Source organism: Protomyctophum parallelum (assembly GCF_964188405.1).
Source record: "Protomyctophum parallelum genome assembly, chromosome: 21".
Taxonomy (NCBI): domain Eukaryota; kingdom Metazoa; phylum Chordata; class Actinopteri; order Myctophiformes; family Myctophidae; genus Protomyctophum; species Protomyctophum parallelum.
Genome location: NC_139713.1, coordinates 34,760,000 through 34,786,001, shown reverse-complemented (window position 1 = coordinate 34,786,001; position 26,002 = coordinate 34,760,000). Strand labels below are relative to the sequence as shown.

Here is a 26,002-nt window from a genome sequence, read left to right as displayed (position 1 = left end):
AGAAGGGGGGGGGGGGGGCTCACGTGTAGTCAGTGAGGGTCGGTGGATAAAACATGTTGAAAACGTGTACACACAGTAAAATCCTCAGTGTTCATTTATCAATGCATAATAACTCTGACAACATAATCCCATTGACCATTTGATATACACAACAGTGCTGCATATTCAGTGCCATATAGCTTTATAAGCTTATTGTATTAAGCTTATTTATTCAAGGTCATCAGTGTCACTTGCACTGCCTATGCATGTAGGCCTACATGTTAAAGTATTCATTGTGCCCACCCTTGGGGTGGGATTGGCAAAAGTTTGCATGTTCTCCCGGTGTACACGAGGAGAACATGCAAACTCCACACAGAAAGGTGACACACACCTACTACCTACCCTAGGGCCGGCCCTAGGCCTAGGGTATGTAGTAGGTAGGCCTACCCTCACAAAAACATGCAGTAATCCTGGTCTCTAAACTGTCTCTCCCTGGCCAGCTGATGGAGGGTAATAAAGGAACTGGTTGGAATAATGTGTTCCTCACACGCACTAGGTCCAACTGGGGAAAATCCCCCTGTCAGGTGAAAATAAGTGGCTTGGACTCCTCATGCATAGAGAGAAGCATGAGGTCAGTCTGTTGCTCTCGATTAGATTACATGCGATTTTTTTTAAACAAAAAATAAAATAAACGTACATAACAACGAGGGGAAGAAAAGGAAAAATCAGCAAGCAAGAGAACAGCTTGACCGTTGTCCCAGTGCTTAAAGGAGGTGAAGACTCACGTCACTCACCTCTTCAGACTCCATAGCCCGTATGGCACTATAGCACTGAAATGGAATTTAGATAGCTGTGTAGACAGGATAGGTTCAGTTGTTGACCTTCTGGTATCCTATATTCTGTTATAGTTTCAATGTACAGATTATAGATTTAAAAACAAAGTTTTATACTGTTTAGAGTCTAAACAGTATAAAACTTTGTTTTTCTAGTCTAAAGTCTAAACTTTAGACTGAGCCCTAGATTACTATCTCTATGCATTTGATGCATTATCTTGTGTTTATGTCATAGAGTGGAAAATGTCATTTGGTTTAATGTCACAGAATGCACAGTGCCACGTAGAGCAGCATGATAAATGGTTAACTTTATATTGTGTTTTATTGCTTTATTTATATTTTGTGTTTCATTTTGATTATGCATGCTGTGTTTCATTTGTGTTATTTGATGAGTGCCGTGCGCTATGATAGCGATGGACAATGAACATTATGCCACAGTATTGTTTACCTGTCAGGTGCTCTAACCAAGGCGTGTGCACACTGTGCAGCCTATCAGACACAGACTGAGTCAAGACATTCATTCGCCAGTGAAAACTCCACGCCCAAATAAAAGGTCCACCTAGATCCCACCTCAGGGCTCTCTCTGCTCAGACGGTGCCTGCTGCCGCCGTTGTCGGATCACGCCAGACCTCTCTCTCATGTCCTCTTCTCCCTACATGTTGTAGGCCAGATAGTTATCTCCTCGTCTCTCCACGCTGTGCTCGCGGACCGGACTTCTCTCCTCCTCCTATACTACACCGTGGGTCCGATGTCCTCATCGCCTCCTCCACGTCGCTGAGATTGATCATTCTGCAATGTCAACGCTCTCTATCATCTGAATTAAGGAAAGTAACTATATGCCTCCGTTCTATTGAGTGCGTGGCTCTTTACTAGTGTGACAGTAAAGTTGATTCGAGTTCCCGTTTCTGTGTTGAGGTGCTGGAGCCAGCCGGATGTGGTGACGGCGGTGGAGCAGCAGTCCGAGATTGATTATTGATATGCTCGTCCTACTCCTTTTGAAAGGAAAGTAATAATGCCAGCGTGCGTGTTGTATCACAGTTGAAAGTGCCGGTTGTGAGAGGGCTGTCACTTATTGCACCATTCTCTTTGCCTAACAGCGGAGCGTCAGGACGCCCGGATAGCGGCGACGCGGAAGACCCGGACTGTACAGTGTGGATCGGACTAAACTAAATTAGCTGTCTCGTCACGGCTGTGGCGAGGCGCAAAACCCGGATCGCATCCACTACTGGACTGGACTGTGGTATTTCTAACCCCTGACTCACTGACTCTCTCCCCTCTAGTTTTAACCATTGCTGCTTGCTATTTTAAATGTGATGAATTGATTAATGTGTTGAGTTGATTTATTGTTTTGTTTTTAAAAGAGGGTACCCTTGCATTATAGTATTTGTATTGTTGAATGAATTCATATGCTTAGATTATAATAAAAAGGCTTTTGTACTTTTATACCTTATCCTATTGTGTCGTGTCATTTGCTCCGTACTGGTGTGAACTGGAGTCCGAACTTTAGAGTAGTAACAACTCTCCCAAAAACCTGTTACATAAGTGGCGTAGTCGGCAGGACTCCTTATTCACACCGTACAGAGCAAAATGGCAGACGAAAATGAAATGCAACCTGAAAGGGCAGGCCCTAGTGTACCACGAGAAGATGGGGCCAGGTCAGAAAATGTTAATGCAAGCCAACCATTGATAAATGCAATGATGATGCCATGGTTTATGGGGGTCCCATGGATCCCAAAATTTAATGGTGATTCAAGTAAAATGAGGTTTTCAGAATGGAATGGGCAGGTTCGGGCTATGCTGCGGGCACAAGGGTTGAATGAAGAACAGAAAATAGACTTTATTTTTGGAGCACTTGAAGGCGACGCAAAGCGAGAGATACGTCTATTAGACCCAGCTAGGCGTGCAACTAGCGCAGCCATCCTACAGGAGGTACAGAAGCTGTATGGACAGGTAACTCCAGTAGCCCAGCTCCGTGCGCAATTCTTTAAATGTCACCAACAGGAAGGAGACACTGCTGCCGCCTACATTCTCCGGCTCCGGGAGCTATTCTCCATATGGCGAGAGCATGAACCAAATGGCTCGGCTCAAGATGAGATGACCATCCGAGACCAGCTTGTCCTGGGTTTGAGACCTAGCACAGTACAACAAGAACTCCAACGCCAGGTTCGTAGAAACCCTACATTATCCTTCAGTGAAGTGTGTAGTGAAGCTCGAGCATTGGAAGCCGAACAGAGGATGGAGTCTGCATGCGCAGCGCGTGTCTCAGTGCCTCCACCACAACAGACCCCAGCAGCTCCTAGTTTAAACGAGTGGAGAGAGACTGTAAGAGCTGAACTTAGGAAAGAAATGAAAGACCAAATATCTGTTCTAACTGAAACTCTGAAAGATGAAATTAAACGTCAACTTTCCCCACAGAATGCCCCGGAAGAGTACAGACGCTCTACTACACGAGGGAGAGTTCAGGAGGGTCGTTATACACCCTCTCCCGGACGACACCAGGCATTCGAATGGGACCAACAGGGCCAGCCCATTTGTAGAGGCTGTGGACAGGCAGGCCACATCCAGAGGCGCTGCCCACAGGAGAGGAGGCATTTAAACTAATAGCCCCAGCCACTGGGAGTCAAGTGGTTGGGGAGGGGAACCAGGGGAACCGAGCAGAGGAGAACGCTATTATTGGTACGTGTCCAGGGGTGGAAATAGCCGTTGCAGGGGTTAAATTACCCTGCTTGCTCGATACAGGTTCACAAGTAACATTGTTCAGTGAATCCTTCTTTAAAAAATGGCTCGGTGGGGAACAGACACGGGACCCACAGGATCTGTACTGGCTGACCCTAAAAGCTGCCAATGGCCTACGGATCCCCTATACTGGGTACGCCCTCTTGGATTTCACAGTGGGAGGGGTCACTGTGTCCGGTAAGGGGGTCATCATTGTCAAAGACGAGTGCCTGAATGCTGAGAAGGGCATTCTGGGAATGAATGTGATCTCACACTTCTGGAAAGAACTGTTCCAGGGAGTCCACCCAGGGCTGACGGCATTTGGTGCTACCATGTCCCGGCAGGCCAAAGGTGAGTGGGAACGGGCCTTCGCCGTCTGCCAGAGGGTGTCGCAGGCTGAACCATCAGATGGACAAGTTGGAGTGGCCCGGTTGACCCGCCAAGATCCAGTCTACGTCCCTCCCAACAGCGAGATGGTGTTATGGACACACCTGTACGGGACAAGGTCCAGTTCTGACTTCTGCGCTCTTGTGGAGGGCCCAGAGAGAGATGATGAATGGCAGGTGGCCCGGTCCGTTGCTTGGGTGGTGAAAGGGCGCCTCCCCATAAGGATACGCAACGTGAACCCATACCCCATCTTAATACCTCAACGACGCCCCCTTGCTAACATCTTCCAGGTCGATGCAAGCCAGGTGCGGGGTGAGAAGGACCTGGTGTTGAAGGCTTCAGACCCAGGGGTAGTTGAAGTTGATGTCCAGGTGAACCAGGTCACCACAGAAGACCAGCACCCAGTCCACCTACTGAAAGGCGATGGGCTGTCCGCAGAGCAGCAACAGACGATGGATTCCTTGCTGCAGCGATGGAAGGCTGCCTTTGCAGCAGGAGACGAGGACTTCGGACAGACTGATGCAGTCCTCCATTCAATCCCCACAGGCTCAGCACCACCTAGCAGGGAGCGCTACAGGCCGATCCCACCAAGCCTCTACCCAGAGCTGAGAGGGCTCCTCCAAAACATGTTGGACACAGAGGTCATCAAGGAAAGCTCCAGCCCTTGGGCGGCACCGATTGTCCTTGTGAAGAAGAAGGATGGGTCATGGCGCTTTTGCGTGGACTACAGGAAGCTCAACGCCCTCACACACAAAGACGCCTACCCTCTACCAAGGATAGAAGAATCCCTCACCTGTCTAAAACAAGCGGCCTGGTACTCCACTCTCGACCTCGCCAGTGGGTTCTGGCAGGTGGACGTGGACCCGAAGGACAGAGAGAAGACTGCATTCACCACACCCATGGGCCTCTACGAGTTCCAGAGGATGCCTTTCGGCCTATGCAACGCCCCAGCGACGTTCCAACGTCTGATGCAGCGGTGCCTGGGGGGGCACGTCAATGAGTCTCTCCTAATCTACTTGGATGACGTGATAGTCTATTCTCCGGATTTCGATACCCACATTGAACACCTGGAGCAGGTCTTCGAAAAGCTGGTAGCCCATGGCCTGAAGCTGCAACCCAAGAAATGCCACCTGTTCCAGAGGAAGGTAACCTACCTTGGCCATGTCATCTCCAGTGAGGGGATCTCCACTGACCCTGGAAAGACCGCTGTCGTAAAGGACTGGGCCGTCCCTTCAACTGTCAGCCAGGTACGCTCATTCCTGGGGTTCGTGGGGTACTACAGGAGGTACATTAAGGGCTTCTCCAAAGTAGCTGCACCCCTTAACGCCCTCCTAGTAGGCACAGCCAGTTTGCAGAAGGGGAGAAGCATCGACTGGACTCCGGACTGCCAGACGGCGTTCGATGCCCTGAAGACCGCTCTGGTGAGTGCCCCAATTTTGGCCTATGCCGACTTCTCAAAGCCCTTTACCCTTTATACTGATGCTAGCCTAGGGGGTTTGGGGGCCGTACTATCACAAGTACAGGATGGCAAAGAGAGGGTAGTTGCCTACGCCAGCAGAAGTCTGATCCCGACAGAAAGAAATGACCAAAACTACAGTTCCTTCAAACTAGAGTTTTTGGCCCTCAAGTGGGCCGTTACAGAAAAGTTTAAGGACTACTTATGGGGCAATAAGTTCCTGGCCTTTACTGACAACAACCCCCTTGTCCATTTGGACACAGCACGCTTAGGGGCTGTTGAACAGCGCTGGGCAGCCCAGCTGGCAAATTTTGACTTTGAACTGAAATACCGCCCAGGTACTGCCAACCGTAACGCTGATATCTTGTCCAGGTTACCGCAGGAGACTGGATTCGTCCAAGCCGCAGCGGCTGCAGTGGAATTGGAGGAAGCCCCGGAAATGGAAGACCAGTGGAAGAACTGGCAGGATGGAGACCAAACCCTGGCCCAAGTGAAGGAGTGGGTTGCAGGAGAACACCTCCCAGGAGCGGAGGAAAGGAAAGACAGCCTGCCTGTGGTAAGACGCCTCTTGCGAGAATGGAGCCGCCTACACATCCAGGAAGGTGTGTTGAAGAGGAGAGCGCAGGAGCGCAACACCGGTTTGAACTTGGCTCAAATTGTGGTACCCTCAAGCAAGACCAAGGAGCTGTGGGAGAAGTACCACAACTCCTCTGGCCACATGGGAGTGGCCAAAATTGAAGCCCTACTGAGGAAGACCTTCTACTGGCCAGGGATGATTACTGACCTGCAGGAATGGGGGTCCCAGTGCGCAAGTTGCGTCCAACAGAAACGTGGCCCAGAGGTAAGGGCGCCTTTGGTGCCAATTCTCACATCTTACCCCATGGAAACTGTCTCAATTGATTACTTATCTCTTGGCCGGCATGGCGACACCTACCCTTACCTGTTGGTTATGACTGACTTATTCTCCAAGTATGGGTGGGCCATCCCCACGAAAGACCAGACAGCAGCCACTACTACCCGGGTTCTCTGGCGCCACCTCATCCAGGCGTGGGGGTGCCCGGAACGGATCCTGTCTGATCAGGGGGCAGCGTTCGAGTCAAACCTGGTAGCACAGCTGTGCAGCCTCTACGGATGCTCCAAGATCCGAACTACACCTTACAGGCCTCAGGGGAACGGGGCTTGTGAAAGGTTTAACAAGACTATTCTGTCTCTCCTAGGAACGCTGAGTCAGGTTGACCAAGCACACTGGCCAGATCACTTGCCGACTCTGCTCCAGATGTACAACAACACCACCCACGAGACCACCGGACTGACCCCGCACTATGTCATGTTTGGTCGACATGCCCGCCTGCCTGTGGAAACGGTCGTAGGAGCACCGGCGCTGACCCAAAGACATGACCTGGAAGGCTGGGTTCATCAACACAACCAAACACTGCAGAGAGTCTACAAACAGGTTGCAGTTAAGACCAGAGAAAACAGAATGAGGGACAAGGATAGGTATGATGAGAGAGCAAAACACCTACCCTTGTTGCCTGGAGAAAGAGTGCTCTTACGCAACTTCCGCCGCAGAGAGCAAGGCAAGCTGGCACCCCACTGGCAGCCTCAACCCTATGTTGTTCTCGACCAATCACGCCCCGGCGTGCCAGTCTTCCAGATCAGGCCAGAAGGGAAGGAAGGACCCGTTAGGACAATCCACCGGAATCACCTTCGACCATGCCCTTTCAACCCCCCTGAAGTGGTACAACAAGCCCCAGAGACTGAAACAATGCCCTCTTACCCAAACGAACACTTTAGGCCAATATTGTTACCTCTGACCTTTGTGCCCACAGCATCTACAGGCCCAAGAGAAGGTGACCCAGCAACCCCGGCTATAGCTCAAGATGATGGACAAGAGCAGGAACACGAAGTACCTTTGCGACGGTCACAGCGACCCAATAGGGGTAGGCCTCCAAACAGGTACGGTGACTAGACGTTGTCGGGACGACAACGGACAAAGGGGGGAGGTGTGTCATAGAGTGGAAAATGTCATTTGGTTTAATGTCACAGAATGCACAGTGCCACGTAGAGCAGCATGATAAATGGTTAACTTTATATTGTGTTTTATTGCTTTATTTATATTTTGTGTTTCATTTTGATTATGCATGCTGTGTTTCATTTGTGTTATTTGATGAGTGCCGTGCGCTATGATAGCGATGGACAATGAACATTATGCCACAGTATTGTTTACCTGTCAGGTGCTCTAACCAAGGCGTGTGCACACTGTGCAGCCTATCAGACACAGACTGAGTCAAGACATTCATTCGCCAGTGAAAACTCCACGCCCAAATAAAAGGTCCACCTAGATCCCACCTCAGGGCTCTCTCTGCTCAGACGGTGCCTGCTGCCGCCGTTGTCGGATCACGCCAGACCTCTCTCTCATGTCCTCTTCTCCCTACATGTTGTAGGCCAGATAGTTATCTCCTCGTCTCTCCACGCTGTGCTCGCGGACCGGACTTCTCTCCTCCTCCTATACTACACCGTGGGTCCGATGTCCTCATCGCCTCCTCCACGTCGCTGAGATTGATCATTCTGCAATGTCAACGCTCTCTATCATCTGAATTAAGGAAAGTAACTATATGCCTCCGTTCTATTGAGTGCGTGGCTCTTTACTAGTGTGACAGTAAAGTTGATTCGAGTTCCCGTTTCTGTGTTGAGGTGCTGGAGCCAGCCGGATGTGGTGACGGCGGTGGAGCAGCAGTCCGAGATTGATTATTGATATGCTCGTCCTACTCCTTTTGAAAGGAAAGTAATAATGCCAGCGTGCGTGTTGTATCACAGTTGAAAGTGCCGGTTGTGAGAGGGCTGTCACTTATTGCACCATTCTCTTTGCCTAACAGCGGAGCGTCAGGACGCCCGGATAGCGGCGACGCGGAAGACCCGGACTGTACAGTGTGGATCGGACTAAACTAAATTAGCTGTCTCGTCACGGCTGTGGCGAGGCGCAAAACCCGGATCGCATCCACTACTGGACTGGACTGTGGTATTTCTAACCCCTGACTCACTGACTCTCTCCCCTCTAGTTTTAACCATTGCTGCTTGCTATTTTAAATGTGATGAATTGATTAATGTGTTGAGTTGATTTATTGTTTTGTTTTTAAAAGAGGGTACCCTTGCATTATAGTATTTGTATTGTTGAATGAATTCATATGCTTAGATTATAATAAAAAGGCTTTTGTACTTTTATACCTTATCCTATTGTGTCGTGTCATTTGCTCCGTACTGGTGTGAACTGGAGTCCGAACTTTAGAGTAGTAACAACTCTCCCAAAAACCTGTTACATTTATACCTTGCTTACTGTATATCGTTCTGGATTAAGAGCGCCCATAAAATTGTAAATCGAAAGGTGCTGTGCACACAATGCTTATTCCTATAAAACATCCATTACAAACATCTGTGTGCAATGCACGTAAACACTGTGATGTGACCTGTGCCCTTGGAATTGATCGAACGACGCATGCACGCACGCACGCACACACGCACGCACACACACACACACACACACACACACACACACACACACACACACACACACACACACACACACACACACTTTTGGCATCAAGTTGACGTGTCCTTGAGCATGACACTGAACGTGCTGCCTGCAAACAGGCTGATGAATACACCTTGCATGGCGTGTGTGTGCGTGTGACGTGTGTGTGACGTGTGTGTGTGCGTGTGCATGTGCATGCATGTGCATGTGCATGCGTAATATACAATATACTTATTAACTGATACCCATTCGAGAGAAGAGGAAATGTCCGTGATAATTCTCTGATAGTGGAGGATCGAGCCTAGGGATATTTGCATATGTTGGGCAATTTGCATCACCCTTATCTCTCCCTAAGCTCCTCCACTATGAAAGGAGAGTGTTGGAGAATTTGTAACTCTGAGAGTATGCAAATGATGGTCGCATTAGCACACGCTCACAGTTAAATTAGCAGCACTCAAAGGTTTATATACGTCGTGGTATTGCAAGAGGTGATCTAAGGGGCCATCCAGACGAGGACATATTTTGAGTTACCTGGGCAAGTATTTAGCCGATCTGCCCTTTTTGCCACGCGGAGACGGCGTTTTGGGGGACTTAAACTGCTCATTTTGAAACCACCTTCCAGAGTGGGAAGGTTTGGAGACGCGACTTTCTCGTCTCCGTGTGCATAGCAAATGCCGTCTAATTTGCTGATACGTTCCCAGGTGACTGCTTTAGTATAGCTGTTTGCTGGATCGAGTTACGCAAGTGGCGCATGAATAATGCAAACTCAGCAAGTCATCCTGCAGGGCTAGTCAAACCTCATGCACTGCAAGCTCATTTATATTGAATCGAATGTACACTGTGCGTGTACTAATCATAATATATTATAATATATATATATATTGCATTGGTTGTCATCGTGGGGTCTGGGGACCCCCAAGGTCCTTGAGGTGGATTATGTATTATGTGTTCATGTTTACAGTTAGCTTTCAGCATGATCACAGGTTTAAAAAGACGTGGGTGGCAATCAAAAACACGAAAGGGACATTTCATGGCTGGAAGGAACTGCAGTCACTCCATAATAGTATTTGTAGTAGAGTTGCAGTTGCACGGCCCCTCCTTGTGGAGAAGGGGAGGCTGCGTGGAGGTGTGACATGTAGTCCAGGAAGGAAGTGAGACCAGAGTTTCATGACAAATTTTGTCATGAACTAAATCATCATGACTAAAATATCTAAACACATATTACACACATAAAAACCCCAGGAAAGTGTTACTTGTGCCCTAAACATATTAAAATAAGATCTGGTTGCAAAAGTTAAAGTTTAGTTAAAGTGGCCCTTTAACTAAAGTATCTTATTACTTAAAGTAATATTATATTAAGATTTTACAGTAACTATTAATAATTAATTAAGTAACTAATTACTTAACATTTTGAGTAATAATTATTACTTCTAATATGTTATACTATTTTCCAAAAGTAACCAAAAGTGCCTTAATTGGCCTTGAGTGTTTATTAATGACAGACTGGGTTGGGATGGAGTTGCTTTGCAGGCTGCTGGTTCAGTCTAGATCCAGACTCTATAGGGCGGCTAAGGAAACGATGCGCACTTGTCTGTACGTGTGAGGAATGGCGGGCCTTAAACCATCCAGAACAAACTGGGTATAGTGTGAGTCTTTTGGGTACAAAAGATGCAAGTATTGGGGGCAAGAAAAATAATTAGTAACGTAAATGCAAATTCAAATCGAATGACCTAAAACACAAATCTGGTTTCAAGGGGGTAGTACCCACTGCCCCGCAGGTAAAGTATTGATTGTTAGGAACCAAATGGACCATTATGGGTCCCTTAACCCATTCTGACCTGAGATCAGATTCATACGAGGTTTCCACTGGACACACACTGGTCTGATTAACCCATTCTGACCTGAGATCAGATTCTAAAAATGTCAGTCGCTCTTCGATTTTTCAAAAATAGCAGACCTACAAGCTCGTATCGCGCCACTCGGTGGCGCGATATGAGCTTGTAGATCTGCTATTTTTCAATAGCTAAAGCATAACATGATGCTGACACCAAAATGGGTGCCCGTTCAGAATGGGTTAACTTTAACTCCAGGAGTTAAGGAGAATTACGGGCTTTTTACTTGTAACAGAGTAGTTCTATATTGCAGTATTGACACTTTTTCAACCATTTCAATAAGTCAGTTTATACCTTTCAACCCATCGGAGGTGTCTGTGTATCCTCCTCGCGGAGCTCTGTTTGGAGTGGTGTTGCTAGGCAACCTTTGCAGCTATAGCCAAACAGCCAGTCTGTCGGGTGGTTGAAGTGACGTTCACCTGTGGATTCATTCATTCCTCCCCAGATGTCAGACTGTGAGTACAGGCCGAGCTGTCAAAAGGACAATACTTGAGTGTACGTGGCTGTAGAATCCATAACAGTAAGTCACAATGAGAAGCTTTGTGGATATTGTTGTTTATGGAAGGGTTGTTCATGCTTTGGCATAGGACGGCTCAGTCTGAACATACAGTAGTAATAATTGTCTGTGTGTGTGTGTGTGTGTGTGTGCGTGTGCATGCGCGCGCGTGTGTGTGTAACAGCAGGATGGCCTTAGCCAGTGGTCACTGGATGGAAAAGGAGATTAAAGGTGAAGCACCATGTCCTAGGTGGGTCACAAATCCTGGTATATATATTTGTACCTCTCTGTGTGCGTGCGTACGTACGTGCGTGCACAACCTCATTAGAATAGTTTTGCATGATTTTGAAGGTCAACTAATAACATTACATGCTCAATTAAAGGTGACAGTTTACCATTTCCCTGTGTCCTATAGACATGGCCATGGTTTAGCGGTTGCCGGAAACATCGCTTTCTTGTTTGGAGGAGTGTGTACCATCGATACAGGGGTAACCTTTTTTATTGTACTGTAGTGTACAGAACATTTACTCTCTTTTTCATTCAGGCCCTGCAATTCATAGCTTGAGCGGGCAAATGTCCACACACTGGTAGCCTATACTGTAGAGAGTCTGCAGACATACAAGTCCTCGTCTTGTGTACCAATGAGTATGCCTTTAACCCATTTCAACCTGAGGACGCATCTGTGTCGCCTTATAGCTTTTAATCACTTTAACCATTATTTGAAACTTTAGCTGATGAAAAATAGCCGATCTACAAGCTCGTAGGGTGGCACAGAGTGGAAATCTTTGATTATATATTCTTTCCCAACGAACGTTTTTAACTGAAATATTTGCTTCTGGAACAACATATTTTCAGGTGGGGGTCCGTGGCCAATTACATATACTTTTTGGGGTCCTTGACATGAAATGGGTTGAGAACCACTGACATAGAAACAGGTTTTTCAGATGTCATGATTTAGAAGACATTTGTTGAAACGGCTTGAGGTCTTAACTGTTTTTATTTGTTTAGGAAGAACTGCCATTTTACCTGAATGACTTCTACATGCTCACTGGTACGTGGTGCACCCTCAGTGCAAAGAAAGGGAATACAATACAATAAGAACATACACTGTAAAACCATCAGTGTTCATTGAACTCGCATAGGAGTAGTTAACCCCCCCAAAAAAATGACTTATTTTTGATCGATTATACACCCCTGAAGCCTTGAATTCGTGGAGTATTTGTCCCATTCCTAAGCCAATCAATCAATCAATCAATCAATCAATCAATCAAACAAACGACTGGCTCAGGAATGTTGCGTGTAATGGAACCAAATGGACCCGTCTTAAATCAACACTGAGGATTTGACAGTGTGGGTTGTCTCTAATACAAAAAAACAAAGAGCAGACCAGACATGAGAACTAACTCACCTCGTATACTGATGTTTTCAGTGTCACCTGACGAGGTGACGTGGGAGGTGATGCCACAAACTGGACTTGTACCCTCAGCGAGAGAAGGACACACTCTCTGGTAAACTATACCTGCAGTGCACAAGCAAACAAAGTGCCCTATTATTAGTACCATAAAAAACACTTGCGACTTCATCCACTCACACACACAGTAACAGCTACAAAATGCACATACAGTATTTAAATGTAGTGCTTTGTGAGTGTGTAGATTTATACAATGAGTATCAATTAAGTAATGTCCAATTGTGTATTTACGTTGTTCTTGCTTATTGTAAATCGCTCTGGATTAAGACCGTCTGCTAAATGCCTATAAATTGTAAATTGTCAAGGCCAGTTTTTTGCCACTCAGTCAGTATAGGCGTTCCCGCATAACCTCTCCGGGTACGATGTTGATGCCACGCACATAGCCTCTATAAACGATAATAACGCCTTATCGCCCCATCTCTATTCAATCTCAATGCTCTGCTCAAGAGCACCTTGAGGCCCGGTAGTCGTTGAGATATCGATGCTTTTTCCATGTGACATGTTTGCTCAGATGTGTCTGAGGGTGGGACACACTGGTCACGTGCCTCTTTTGTTCTGCCCACAGTGTGGTGAAAGGCAAGATTTATCTGTTTGGAGGAGTGTCCAAACCTCATGCCATAGAATGTCTCCCAGGAGTTTATTGCTTCGACATAGGTGAGGAAAGGAATATTGTAGGATATTGTTTGCAAATTCCATAAATTAGAAAACCAAATGTTTAAAAAGTAGTGAAAATAGCTGATCTACTGTACCAGCTCACAACACGGCTCGAAGGCAGCTTGTAGATCTGATATTTTCACTAGTTTGGGCCTCGGGCTGCAAAAACGTTTGGGGAACCACTGTTGTAGAACTTACAGTATGTTACTGTATCTGCTCTGCTTTTATGTAGGCCTATCTATCTGCCTACACTACAGTATGGGCAACCACACATACCGTCATTGCCTATCTATTTGTAGTAGATTAAAAGTAGCACAATTTGAAATTTGCAGAAAAATTATGTAGTCTGTCACTGTCTGTGTGTATTTGACTAGGGTTTGACTGGATTGCTGGATTACTACAATGACCATAATGCTTTGGTGCACTCACCCCACCTTGTGGAGAGGGGGAGCCGGGCGGGGAGGGCTTCCAGGAAGGAAGTGAGACCAGTGTCTGTGACATCACAGACACTTTGAAATACTAAAATATCTAAAAACAAATATTAGCCACATAAAAAACCCCAGGAAAGTGTCCTGTCTTTTTGAGTGGTGCAGCCACTCCAAGGAACAGCAATGTCCCTGGTCCGTCCATCCCTATATCCCTATGTTTAGGGTACCAATAGGGGCAAAAGTGGCGCTGTTGTGCTAGGAAGTAGAAACAGAGAGAGATAGTGTTGCACTGTTGCCTGATAATTACAATGTGGAGCGTGCAAGCCGTGCATGAGAGAGAGAGAGAGAGAGAGGCTACATACCGGTAAGTAACAAATGCGAGTACTTGTTCTTCCACTATACCGTCTCCTTCTCTCCCAGTCTCTCTGACGTGGGAACTCCTAGCGACAGGGGGCATGGCCCTCAGAACAGTGTCACACAGCTCCGTTGCCGTGGGGGACAACATCTACGTCTATGGAGGGATCCTCGGTGGTGTGCCGAGCGACGACCTCAAGGTCTTTAACACAGGTCAGACCTGTCTGTCTGTCTGTCTGTCTGTCTGTCTGTCTGTCTGTCTGTCTGTCTGTCTGTCTGTCTAATCTTACAGTTTTGGTGTCACCTGTCTCAATAAACATTGCCTCTCCACTGTTCAGTGTCACTTAACTGGACTCCGGTGAAGACTACAGGATCCTTGCCCTCTGCACGGTAACACTTACGTCTCAATGACAATCCCGCACTGAGAACAACTATACACTAAATGGAACAGATCAGCCTTCATTAGTACCATCAGTAACACCTGTGAAGGAAGGTTAGGGTTTACTCTAGATCAGTGGTTGTCAACCTTAGGGTCGGACTTCCAGGGGGGTCCCCCACATAATGTTTGGGGGAAAATGTAATGCCTACAGTCACACCGCGGCCTAAAAAGGTTGAGGGCCCTATCTTGCGCTATCTTGTGCCATTTTTTACAAAAACCTTTTCAAATAGTTCAACTAGCCAATCTACATCGACACGTTGTCAGCTTGTAGATCAGCTATTTTAACTATTTTAAAGGTTTTTCAAAATTGTAAAAAATAGCAAATAAGTTTAGGGATCAGTGGTACGGGTAAGGGGTAACAGATAACCCAGAGTCTATATAATACAATACCAGTGTTATTGAACTCAGAAGAGGTCCTAGGCAAATATTCCAAAAATGTTTGTACATTTCCGGATGCATTTACTTTCATCAACTTGCTCTGAAAGTGACCCCAACAATATCATTGTTGGTGTGTGTGTGTGCGTCTGTGTGTGTATGCGTACATGTGTGTGTGTGTGTGTGTGTGTGTGTGTGTGTGTGCGTGCGTGCGTGTGTGTGTGTATGTATGCGTACATGTGTGTGTGTGTGTGTGTGTGTGTGTGTGCGTGTGTTTGTGTGTCTGTGTGTGTGTGTGTGTAGGTACAATCAGAGCTTTGCCCTGGTTGCTGAGCAGGTGATAATGTATGGAGGTTGTGGAGTTGATGGAGAATACTTTAAAGATGTCCATGTTCTGAACACAGGTAAGAGAAGCCAAACATGATTATAAGTGTTCACATCACTGCACTCACTTGTGAACAGTGGCGTACATTTAAGTACATATATATATATATATAGTACAATTTTGAGGCATTTTTACTTTACTTGAGTATTTCCAATTGTCAATACTTTTACTTATTGTACTTTTACTCAACTAAAATATTATTTGAAAACCTATTTACTAGTTATTTTGTAGATCTGATTATTATTAGGCATACACAACATTCAGTAACCACTTCAGGCCTATATACATTTTGGTCATTTGAAAATAGTCTTGAATCGAATGCGTTGCATTGTGAGCTTGTAGATCGTCAGAGATAGCAGATCGACAAGCATACAAACGTATGTGAGCTTGTCGATCGGCTATTTTCAGCAGAAGCTTTCCACACAATAACTTAGTTAGGCCTACAGCCTACTTACGTTTTACACAATAACAGAAAACAGAAAATACAGGAGGGCGACTATACACTCAACAATATGGGGTTTAAGTGGTAATATTAGCAGTGATATGAGACTGTGTTTTTTCTTTGACCTTCATTATAATTATGTCCTCAGAGAGCCTGGTGTGGCAGAAATGGGAGGTGAAGGGAGAGTGTCCCCAGGCCTGTGTAGGACAAACCCTGTCAGCACATCACGATAAGGTAGTATTTACCATATAGGTCACCATGATAAATACTACCATACTGTGTAGGACGCACCATGATAATACTACCATGCATGGGCGGAGCTTGGGGGGGTTCAGGGGGTGCACTGCACTGCACTGCACCCCCTGAAAAAAAAAAAAAAAAAAAATACCTTCTGGCTTCTGACTGTAGTTTGTAATCATCTCTCTTATCATGATATGATGACTCGCTGTATGGCTGTAGTGCATGTGTGTGAGCTGCTGTATTACCTAAATAACTCATTTTTAGGGGTTAGGGCATTGTAAAAACGCTAAAATAATGGCCAAGCAGGCGCACCCCCCAGCGTCAACTTCAAGCTCCGCCTATGCTACCATGATACTGTGTATAGGACATACGGGGGCCGCATCCACCTTCACTAAATGCGGAATCGGAATACTGATATCATATGAGGGCAATAATACAAGTACAAATAATTCACCTGTGCTAATTGTTGCTACTATACTACTTTGGGATGTGCAGCAGTACAAATGCATGTACACACACACCACACAAGACAACTCTGCACTTTGGGTATGTCATATGACTATATTATAGTAGGCCTACATCTTTTATAACAAACAAACGCTCTAAGAAAGGTTGAGGATGGTCCTCTGCCTTTGATATCCCCTCTGGCCATTCATTGTCATGGCCGGTGGGGATTATTTTTTTTATCCCTCCATGCTTCTGGTCAGATTGAATTAAATACATGCAAAGTCTGTCTGATTTATATCACAATTTACATTGCAATTCAATTACCCGCACATAAACCATGGTGTCCACATTTCGATAAAAAAAAAGAAAAAGGAGCAAGATTTGTCAAACTTTTTGTGTTTTTTGTTATTGTAGGATGTGTACTTGTTTGGTGGAAACATCACTGGTGATGATGAAAGTGTTACGTCAAACAATGAGATCCATAAGCTTAGTATTGGTAAGTTGTATAAGGCTCATTTATACTTTGTCTTACAAGACTATCATCAACTGATGCTCAATTTTAGACTAAACTGAAAAAAGTGGTGATTTGTACACACTTTCTGTCTGTCCACACACACACACGCACGCACGCACGCATGCCATACAAATATGTGCACGCACGCATACACACACACACACACACACACACACACACACACACACACACACACACACACACACACACACACACTTTCTCTCTCTCTCTCTCCCTCTCTCTCTTCAGCTAAGATGAAATGGAAGGTACCTCTCTACGTGGGAATCCCTCCAGCTCGCAGATATGGACACTCTGCTTTCATTCTGCACAGCCATGTAATTAGAACTGTCACTGTATGTGTGCATGCGCTGCACCACATTTCCAGCATGCAACCAAGTGTGAAATAATGACTTATCCCATTCTGACCGGGCACCCATTTTGGTGTCAGCATCATGTTATGCTTTAGCTATTTAAAAATAGCAGATCTACAAGCTCATATCGCGCCACCGAGTGGCGCGATACGAGCTTGTAGGTCTGCTATTTTTTGAAAAATCGAAGAGCGACTGACATTTTTAAAATCTGATCTCAGGTCAGAATGGGTTCATCAGACCAGTGTGTGTCCGGCGGAAACCTCGTATGAATCTGATCTCAGGTCAGATTGGGTTATACTAGTCCCTAACATTTTAGTGTAGCTTTTATTTGTTGGAGAAATTGACATGACCACAATTTAAATGTATTCATAGAAAGGTTATATAGCGCCACTTTAAAATAAATGCAGAGAGCTAATTTCAAGAAAGTACGTTATGTACTTGTTATTAACAATACAGTTTCACCCTGTTTATTGGTAGATACTTTCATGTTGCACAATGCACCCTTCAACTCAAACACAGATTATGTTTGTTCTGCATTTGATTGACAGCTGTATATCTTTGGAGGGAAGAATGAAGAACAGGAGTTTAATGACATCAAGGTGATGAAACTAATCAACCCCTCAGAGAGGCAGCCAGGTACTACATGTCTGTCTGTCTGTCTGTCACAGACCTTTCCATACACCGAAAAATGTAATAAATGGTTTTCATTCATTCATTATTGCATTCTCTCCAGTAATGAAGGAGATTCTGTCCGAGTTTGGTCTCCAAGGGCTCAGTCATGGGTGAGTGCAATCAACTACACAGGCAACTTGGCAAGGCAGATCTGTGTTTGTGCGTGCGTGCTTACACATTACATTAGTTACTCGTGTAACGATTAGTTACATTAGTACATTAGTTACTCGTGTAACGAGTAACTAATGTTTACAAATAGTGGGGTAAAAAAAGATATAGAAGTAAAAGTAAAACATATCTCAAAAGTTTACTTTTTTCTATCGATTACTCACCCCATGGAGGCTTTAATTCATGGTGTGTGTATATATATATATATATATTTGTCATTGTGTCAGGTTTGCTCCTACAAAGGTCCCCAACGTCAAATATGGACTGAGTGACGCGGCCACATCGCCGGTGGCGACCAGGAAGACAGTCACTTCCTCACAAGTAGGCCTATGTCTTCTCTCACAAACACACTGCACTCACCCTTTTTTTTATTCTTTCTCGTTCACTGGAATAAACTGAATTATTTTTATTAAATATGGGTTACAATAACAGATATTTGTAAATACCATACCCACAGAGATTGTTTAAGGACTATCTAGAAAATGAAGGTATTGCACAGAGATCGCTATACGATCATTTACTGCTAATTATACGGTGCTAATGGACCTGTAGGTTAACACACAGAAACAACACTTTCACATTGATCGCATTCTCAAAATATTGTTAGTATAAAATAAATATAAATAAATATTATGTAATAATAATGAGTATTCTCTCTATAGGTGAATGTCCACAGAGACTTCAGTGTGGTGAGAGATCAGGCCATGAAAATGATCCACGCAGCCTTCGCTCTATTGGACCAGGAATTTCAGAAACTGGATCGGTACTATAGCATCAATTACATTTTTAACTCTTCATGTCATGTTCAGTTAAATGTCTGTCTGTCAGTCAATGGTGCATTTATATAGCGCTGCTATCCAAAAAGTGCTTTACATAGATTGTGCATTACATTCACACATCTATGGCGGAGGAAACCACCTGCACATCCGGGAGCAATTAGCGGTTCAGAGTCTTGCTCAAGGACACTTCAACACTGGGGGAGCCCGGGATCGAACTGGGAAGTGGGAACCTTAAGTTCCCATCCGGTTGCTCTACCGGCCACTCTACCCTTGAGCCACCCTTCAAGACCTGCACCTGACCTGAAAAAATGGTCAGGTGCAGGACAAGGTTATAATAGTTTTGGTTTTTTCATTATAGTTTAGTTTTAGTTAGTTTTGACATATTTTTTTCGAATTCAGTTAGTTTTAGTTAGTTTTTAGAGCGGGTTTGCTAGTTTTAGTTTAGTTTTTATTTTGTGAAAATGCTTAGTTTTAGTTTAGTTTTAGTTTAGTTTTAGTTTAGTTTTAGTTTTTGCTGCCTTACGGTGCTGAAAAGTGCCGTAAAAACGGCTCGGGAAATAAGGAAAAGTACCGAATTAATTTAAAAGGTTTATATTCTAAATGTCCGTAAGGCATATAAATATTGTTAAAAAAACGATAACGAATGCCATTTTGTCTATCATTTCAGTTCGTTTTAGTTAGTTTTGTGAACACACAATACAGTTTTAGTTTAGTTATCGTTTTTTAATTTATTTTAGTTTCAGTTTAGTTTCAGTTAACTAAAATGTTTTTTTAATTCTAGTTTTCGTTTTTTCGTTAGTTATAGTTAACTATAATAACCTTGGTGCAGGATTGAAAAGGGCAAGAGTAAGTATTGTGTAATAAAAGCTCAAGAAAAGATAGCATTTAAAAAAAATATTCAGTTACAAATTAAACTTATAAATAAATTGACAAAAACTAAGTCTATCATTTCAGTTTTAGTTTTGTAAACACACACAGTTTTTAGTCATATCTGACTCACTGATTGACTGCTGAATAAATAACGAATGAATTGTTCAATCGATTGAAGTTCTTATTTCTTCTAGAGCTAAATCGGAGCTTGCCCAGGCTGCTGCTGCTTTAAAGAGTGAAAAGATAGTCCACCAATCACGGAGACAACATCAGGAACAGGTACACTGTCAGTGCACGGCACAGCATGCACGCACACAGGGGCAGCCTTAGGGATCTGGAGTCCCGTTTCAAGACCAAATATGAGGCCCCCCACCCCCCACCCCTCTCCTCATCCTGTCGTCCCTTCACAATAAAGCGTCTCCCCTTTACCTCCCAATGCCGCACATTTTACCCAGGTTACTCTCTCCCACGCTGTTAAGTTACACCTATTTCCATTGGTGTGACTTAACAGCGTGGGAGAGAGTAACATATAAAGGTAGATAGATGCCTCTTCTGTCTTTGGGGCGTCTGTATCTCAATGGAAAGCAACAGGGAGGCAATGTGTGATTGCATTGGCAAGCTTTCCCGAGATTCCTTGCGAAGCATAGCGGAAGCGAAACGGAAGAACGGAAGGGGCCAATCAGAGGCGCGTGCCTTCGCTCCAAGGAACTGCAGCGGCCAATGAGGCATCTATATTTTTTAAATATCTATGGAGAGGAAGGCAGAGAGTGAGCGAGAGAGACAGGGTGAGCGAGAGGGCCGTTTCAATTGAAACTTATCAAACATAACAAAGGCCTCCTATGCACACGCACACATGCAGAACTGGTACAGTTACACTGGCACTGATATTGATGTATGTGGTTAATGTTAACAACTCTAAGTTTTAATGACATATAGTTCAATGTTGAAAATGAGTGGTATTCCCCTTTACTTGATGACAAGCCAAATGTGAGTACTGTAGAGGTATTTTAACTAAGTCATCGACTATACCCCAAGCACCGTCCTGCTGGCAGTAGCGATGGGCGATGGTCCATGTTGGAGGCCTACTTGTATGCCACTAATTTTGCTCTCTTGGCATTCCGATAGGCACACAATAGTAAATCATCACCCCACCTATACAATGAACACAGCGGAGCAAATAAAATGCTATTTAAAATGCTACTGTCCAGATGGCATATAAGATGCAATATACTGTACCTGTATTTGTATGTTTATTGATATAGCCTACCAGTGGAATATGATTGTGTGAAATATTGTGCATGCCTGTATGTACGTATACGTGTGCTATAGGAGGTGCAGGAGATGCTAGAGAGACATCGAGTGCAGAATGAAGCCTGGCTCAAAACCCGTGCCGAGGAGAACGACCGAGAGAGGAGAGAACTCTGCAAACTGAGGGTCAGTTTGCACGTGCACACACACACACACACACACACACACACACACACACACACACACACACACACACACACACACACACACACACACACACACACACACACACACACAATGACAGTAGTGGAAAAGGCAACACCATGAGCCCTACGTCATGGTGTTTAAGGTGAGGACCCATGCAGAAGCAGAACCAGGCAGGCAAACTGATGCGGTCCAATCTATTCATTAACATCAAACAGGCAGGAACACAACATTAACAACAAGGACTATAAACTGGCAAGTGAACACTGACACAGGGAGGTTTAAATACACAAGACTAACTAGACACAGGTGCAACATAACTACAAACAACACAAGATTGGCTGACACTATCAGGACAGGTGAGACAAGGCATCAACATATATACACATTACCAAAAGTAAAAGTAGTCATTGTGCAGAATGTTCCATTTCACAAGTTCAACGTGTATAAGAAATCTTCTGAAAATAGCCGATCTACAAAGCTGAACTTGTAGATTAACGTTGCTATTTTCAAATGGCCAAAATATATAATGCACTATAGGGCTGGAGTGGTTAGTAGCCTATGTGTTTTGTAATACATAAGCAAACAAAATACAAAGTAACTAGTTAAAAGTAGGCTATAATAGGCTATTTGCCACTGCGATGTAATGGAGTAGAAGTTAAACAAAAGTACAGTACTTGAGTAAATATACCACTGCACTCATCACCCTCACTGCACCTGTCTTCTCGGACAGGATGATGACAATGCGTTTCATGCTGTATACCGTATGCATTGAAACACCCGTTTCATGCTGTATGCCGTATGCATTGAAACACCCGTTTCATGCTGTATACCGTATGCATTGAAACACGCGTTTCATGCTGTATACCGTATGCATTGAAACACCCGTTTCATGCTGTATACCGTATGCATTGAAACACCCGTTTCATGCTGTATACCGTATGCATTGAAACACCCGTTTCATGCTGTATACCGTATGCATTGAAACACCCGTTTCATGCTGTATACCGTATGCATTGAAACACGCGTTTCATGCTGTATGCCGTATGCATTGAAACACCCGTTTCATGCTGTATACCGTATGCATTGAAACACGCGTTTCATGCTGTATACCGTATGCATTGAAACACCCGTTTCATGCTGTATACCGTATGCATTGAAACACGCGTTTCATGCTGTATACCGTATGCATTGAAACACGCGTTTCATGCTGTATACCGTATGCATTGAAACACCCGTTTCATGCTGTATACCGTATGCATTGAAACACGCGTTTCATGCTGTATGCCGTATGCATTGAAACACCCGTTTCATGCTGTATGCCGTATGCATTGAAACACGTGTTTCATGCTGTATACCGTATGCATTGAAACACCCGTTTCATGCTGTATACCGTATGCATTGAAACACGCGTTTCATGCTGTATGCCGTATGCATTGAAACACCCGTTTCATGCTGTATACCGTATGCATTGAAACACCCGTTTCATGCTGTATGCCGTATGCATTGAAACACCCGTTTCATGCTGTATACCGTATGCATTGAAACACCCGTTTCATGCTGTATACCGTATGCATTGAAACACCCGTTTCATGCTGTATGCCGTATGCATTGAAACACCCGTTTCATGCTGTATGCCGTATGCATTGAAACACCCGTTTCATGCTGTATGCCGTATGCATTGAAACACCCGTTTCCTCCCCTCTCCCCATGCAGGAGGAGGTGGTGCAGGAGCAGGAGCACTTGAAGGAGGAACACAACAACATCCAGAAACGCAGCGAGCATCTGCTCTCCATTATGCAGCAGTTCAAAGGCATGTGAGGCAGGCAGGCAAGCAGTACATACAGTGTGACACTGAAATACCTCCCCAATGGACGGAGGGCCGCCGTCTCTACCGAATATATGAGCCACGTGAGACACCACCGAGTGGCCTGCGAGTTGCCGTGTCGAGTGTTGCGAAGTTCGGTATAGAGCCGATTCAGCTCCGTCCGAGTTGTACACCAATAGGGCCAGAATAGTATTTTTTACTATTCTGGCCCTATCGGTGTAAAACCGGTGTAAAATCTGTGTAAAACCCAAATTCACCCAGCCCGAACCAGTGTCGTGGAAGTTTAGAGATAAACATTGTAAGAATACTCCAAGTGTTTTATGACGTCACTGTCCGTCACTGTCCCATGTGGTGAAATGCCTTGTGGCTATGTTGGGGGTTGTCGTGTGGGAGAAGAGAAGAGCTATAAAAGCTGTCAGTTGTTGACACGCGGGGAGCTAGACTGGGTTTCCAATACATGAGGAGGTTCATGTAAGTCTCGTCTCCTTACTCGAGTAAAATCTCTATACTCTATAACTCCGAATTCTTGTGTTGTCTCATTATTCATTATTATGATTTGTCTTTTGAGCATATGTCCGCAGATTCCATTACATATTTGGAGGTGTCCCATCGAGATGTGCTGTGCTTGGCGGGTTGGCCCGGTGGGGTAAAGTTCTGTCTTTCGGCTGGGCCGACGTCGCGCAAGTGAGTATATGGGTCTGTTTGGATGTTCAGAAAATGAGGTATTGCTTTTATTCGGAGTTTTAAAGTATAGTGATGAAGTTGGTTGTGATCACAATTGGTTTTTTTTTTGGATGGCCTATACTAAAGAGGGAAACTGTGAAGTTTTGCCTTTCATATGTGCATATGAGAGACGGAGGAATAGTGTTTGGTTGGTTGAATGGCTAGGAAAAAGTAGTCTATTCAATAAATCATTCATTAAGTTGCCTGCTGTCTAATAGGGGGACAAGAGATCCTGCCTAGGGGTATCCTGTTGTTTTAAGAAACAACGAAAGTTGGCTAGCCAGTGTGTGAATGTAGGCCTACGGTGTGTGAGTGTTTGAGTGTGTTTGCCTATCTGCCTGTGTGTGTGTGACTGTGAGTGAGGCAAGGTGTCAGGATGACAGGGAGAGAATATGTGGAAATGGGAGATTTTGATGATCTAAAATGGAGATATGGTAATACATTTTAGTCACATGATATGACATAATTCTCGAGTCGAGAAAATGGAAATGGTTCCATAATATGGATGAAAGTAAGGATGTGAAACGAAGGAGAGTGTGAGAGTGGTATGGTTTCATTTTTTTCTTGGCATATTATATTTGGTGTGTTGAAATTATAAGATATTCTATTTTAGATATTGTTACTGTGTAATTTGTGGAGTTAAAAGTACATCTTGATGAAATAGTGAGCCTATGGTAGTTTAATCTATCAACTACATTTTATATGTGGGGTCAAAGTATTCTTGATGGAAATGGTAACTGCGGAAATACCTCAAATGTGCAGTGGAATGTCTGAATTAGGACTATTTATTTTTCTTCCTCCTTAACCTGGCATGATGGCAGTCTATATGGCTCCCTGCAAGGGGAGTTGTCATAAAGTGTAGGATTGTTTTTATGTAGAAAAACAAAATGTAATCTAAATTCCCCAGGCAGGCCATGCCCTGATTAATATTGTAAGTTAGTTTGAGGGAAAATACGTGACGTGTTGTATGAGTATGTTATGGGTAGTCTTGTAAATCGCTCCGGTTTGAGAGCGTATGTGCGAGAGCCTCAGGGAGGTTTAAAATTGAATTGGCTTTCATTTGGGGTCCAAGATGAAATTAGAAGGTCCAAGCTAGGTAGATGAGATATATTTCTCATTGTAAATGATCACATTTAGGACATTTCATATCCTTTGTAAAATTAGGTATAGGTTAATGTGGGTTGTTAAGCCTACAGGTTTTTATCTTAGTCAAAAACAATATAGCTGCATGGGTAATTTGATTCATTTCTATGGTGGTTTGTTTTTGAGTTACAGATTGATACTGTCAGTAGGTTTCTAATTTCTTTGTTTTACACTTTCCTGTGTGGATGGTGTGAGAGAGACAGTATTGAATGTTTTCCTTGAAGTGAGTTTATACTCATTCTGTGGGGACGGTATGCACATGAGTATGCATGTCTGTGACTGAGGGGAGACACAGCAAAAGCGTGTCACAGTGTGACTGTGTGAAGTTTAGTGTCTAGTGTCTGGATTATTTACTATTTAGTGGATATGATCGACACAGGGATAATCCCAGTGGACATTGTCCAAAAGAAATATTCAGTTTCATGCAAGGATATTTTGAAGATTCAAAGAATATATTGGACTGTGTAAGAAATTGTGGACATGTCAGATTGAGAATAATAGTGTTGATTGAGAAAAGGAAAAGCAATAGTGACAGATAATAGTATGTTGTTAATGTCAAACTGGTTGAGGTTTAAGATAAAAGCATGTGGGCCGAATTATAAATACCTCTTGCCTTGGTAAAAATAGGAGGTTAAAGAAATGCGGATGGAAGGATAAGGTTAGGCTATAGTGCTGTATTGTTACAGCAACAGGGTGACAGATGAGACCAGTTGCATACTACTCAAAGCAGCTTTCAGCTGCTACAGCTGGTCAAAGTTTCTTCATCTTTGGTGGCATATAGACAAGAACTGTCTTGGTTCCACATGCAGTCTCGTCCAAAAGTATATGGTTCAAATCGACATGCACCGGTATGTGCCCCCAGGTGTCGGCCTCGGCCATATCGCCCAGCTGGTGATTGTCCCAGTGACCCCAGAGGGGGGGTAGTAGTGGTTAGTTGAAATAGTCAACAGGAAGAAACAG

At 44.4% G+C, this 26,002-nt stretch overlaps 3 protein-coding genes across 3 annotated transcripts in view; 2 read left to right on the top strand and 1 right to left on the bottom strand.

The window, feature by feature from the left end:
* The window catches only part of mfsd14ba (major facilitator superfamily domain containing 14Ba), a 26,622-nt gene extending 13,838 nt beyond the window's left edge, over positions 1–12,784 (bottom strand). Inside the window, exon 1 of the mRNA XM_083794060.1 lies at positions 12,696–12,784. The gene's annotated coding sequence lies outside the window, so the exon portion shown is untranslated. The remainder of the gene's footprint in view (positions 1–12,695) is intronic.
* Positions 2,413–8,125, top strand: LOC310878959 (retrovirus-related Pol polyprotein from transposon opus; the record flags this gene model as incomplete). Its single annotated transcript, XM_083793375.1, has 3 exons — positions 2,413–2,467; positions 3,705–6,867; positions 8,065–8,125. 3 exons carry the CDS (start codon positions 2,413–2,415, stop codon positions 8,123–8,125), a joined length of 3,279 nt encoding a protein of 1,092 aa, XP_083649501.1.
* LOC310878958 (uncharacterized protein) lies at positions 11,476–23,169 on the top strand (the record flags this gene model as incomplete). Its single annotated transcript, XM_083793374.1, has 18 exons — positions 11,476–11,537; positions 11,703–11,775; positions 12,296–12,338; positions 12,717–12,795; positions 13,324–13,412; positions 14,261–14,407; positions 14,533–14,584; positions 15,312–15,412; positions 15,984–16,069; positions 16,937–17,018; positions 17,286–17,371; positions 17,956–18,043; positions 18,141–18,189; positions 18,475–18,568; positions 18,910–19,010; positions 20,091–20,175; positions 21,226–21,330; positions 23,065–23,169. 18 exons carry the CDS (start codon positions 11,476–11,478, stop codon positions 23,167–23,169), a joined length of 1,527 nt encoding a protein of 508 aa, XP_083649500.1.
* Positions 23,170–26,002: the final 2,833 nt, after the last annotated feature.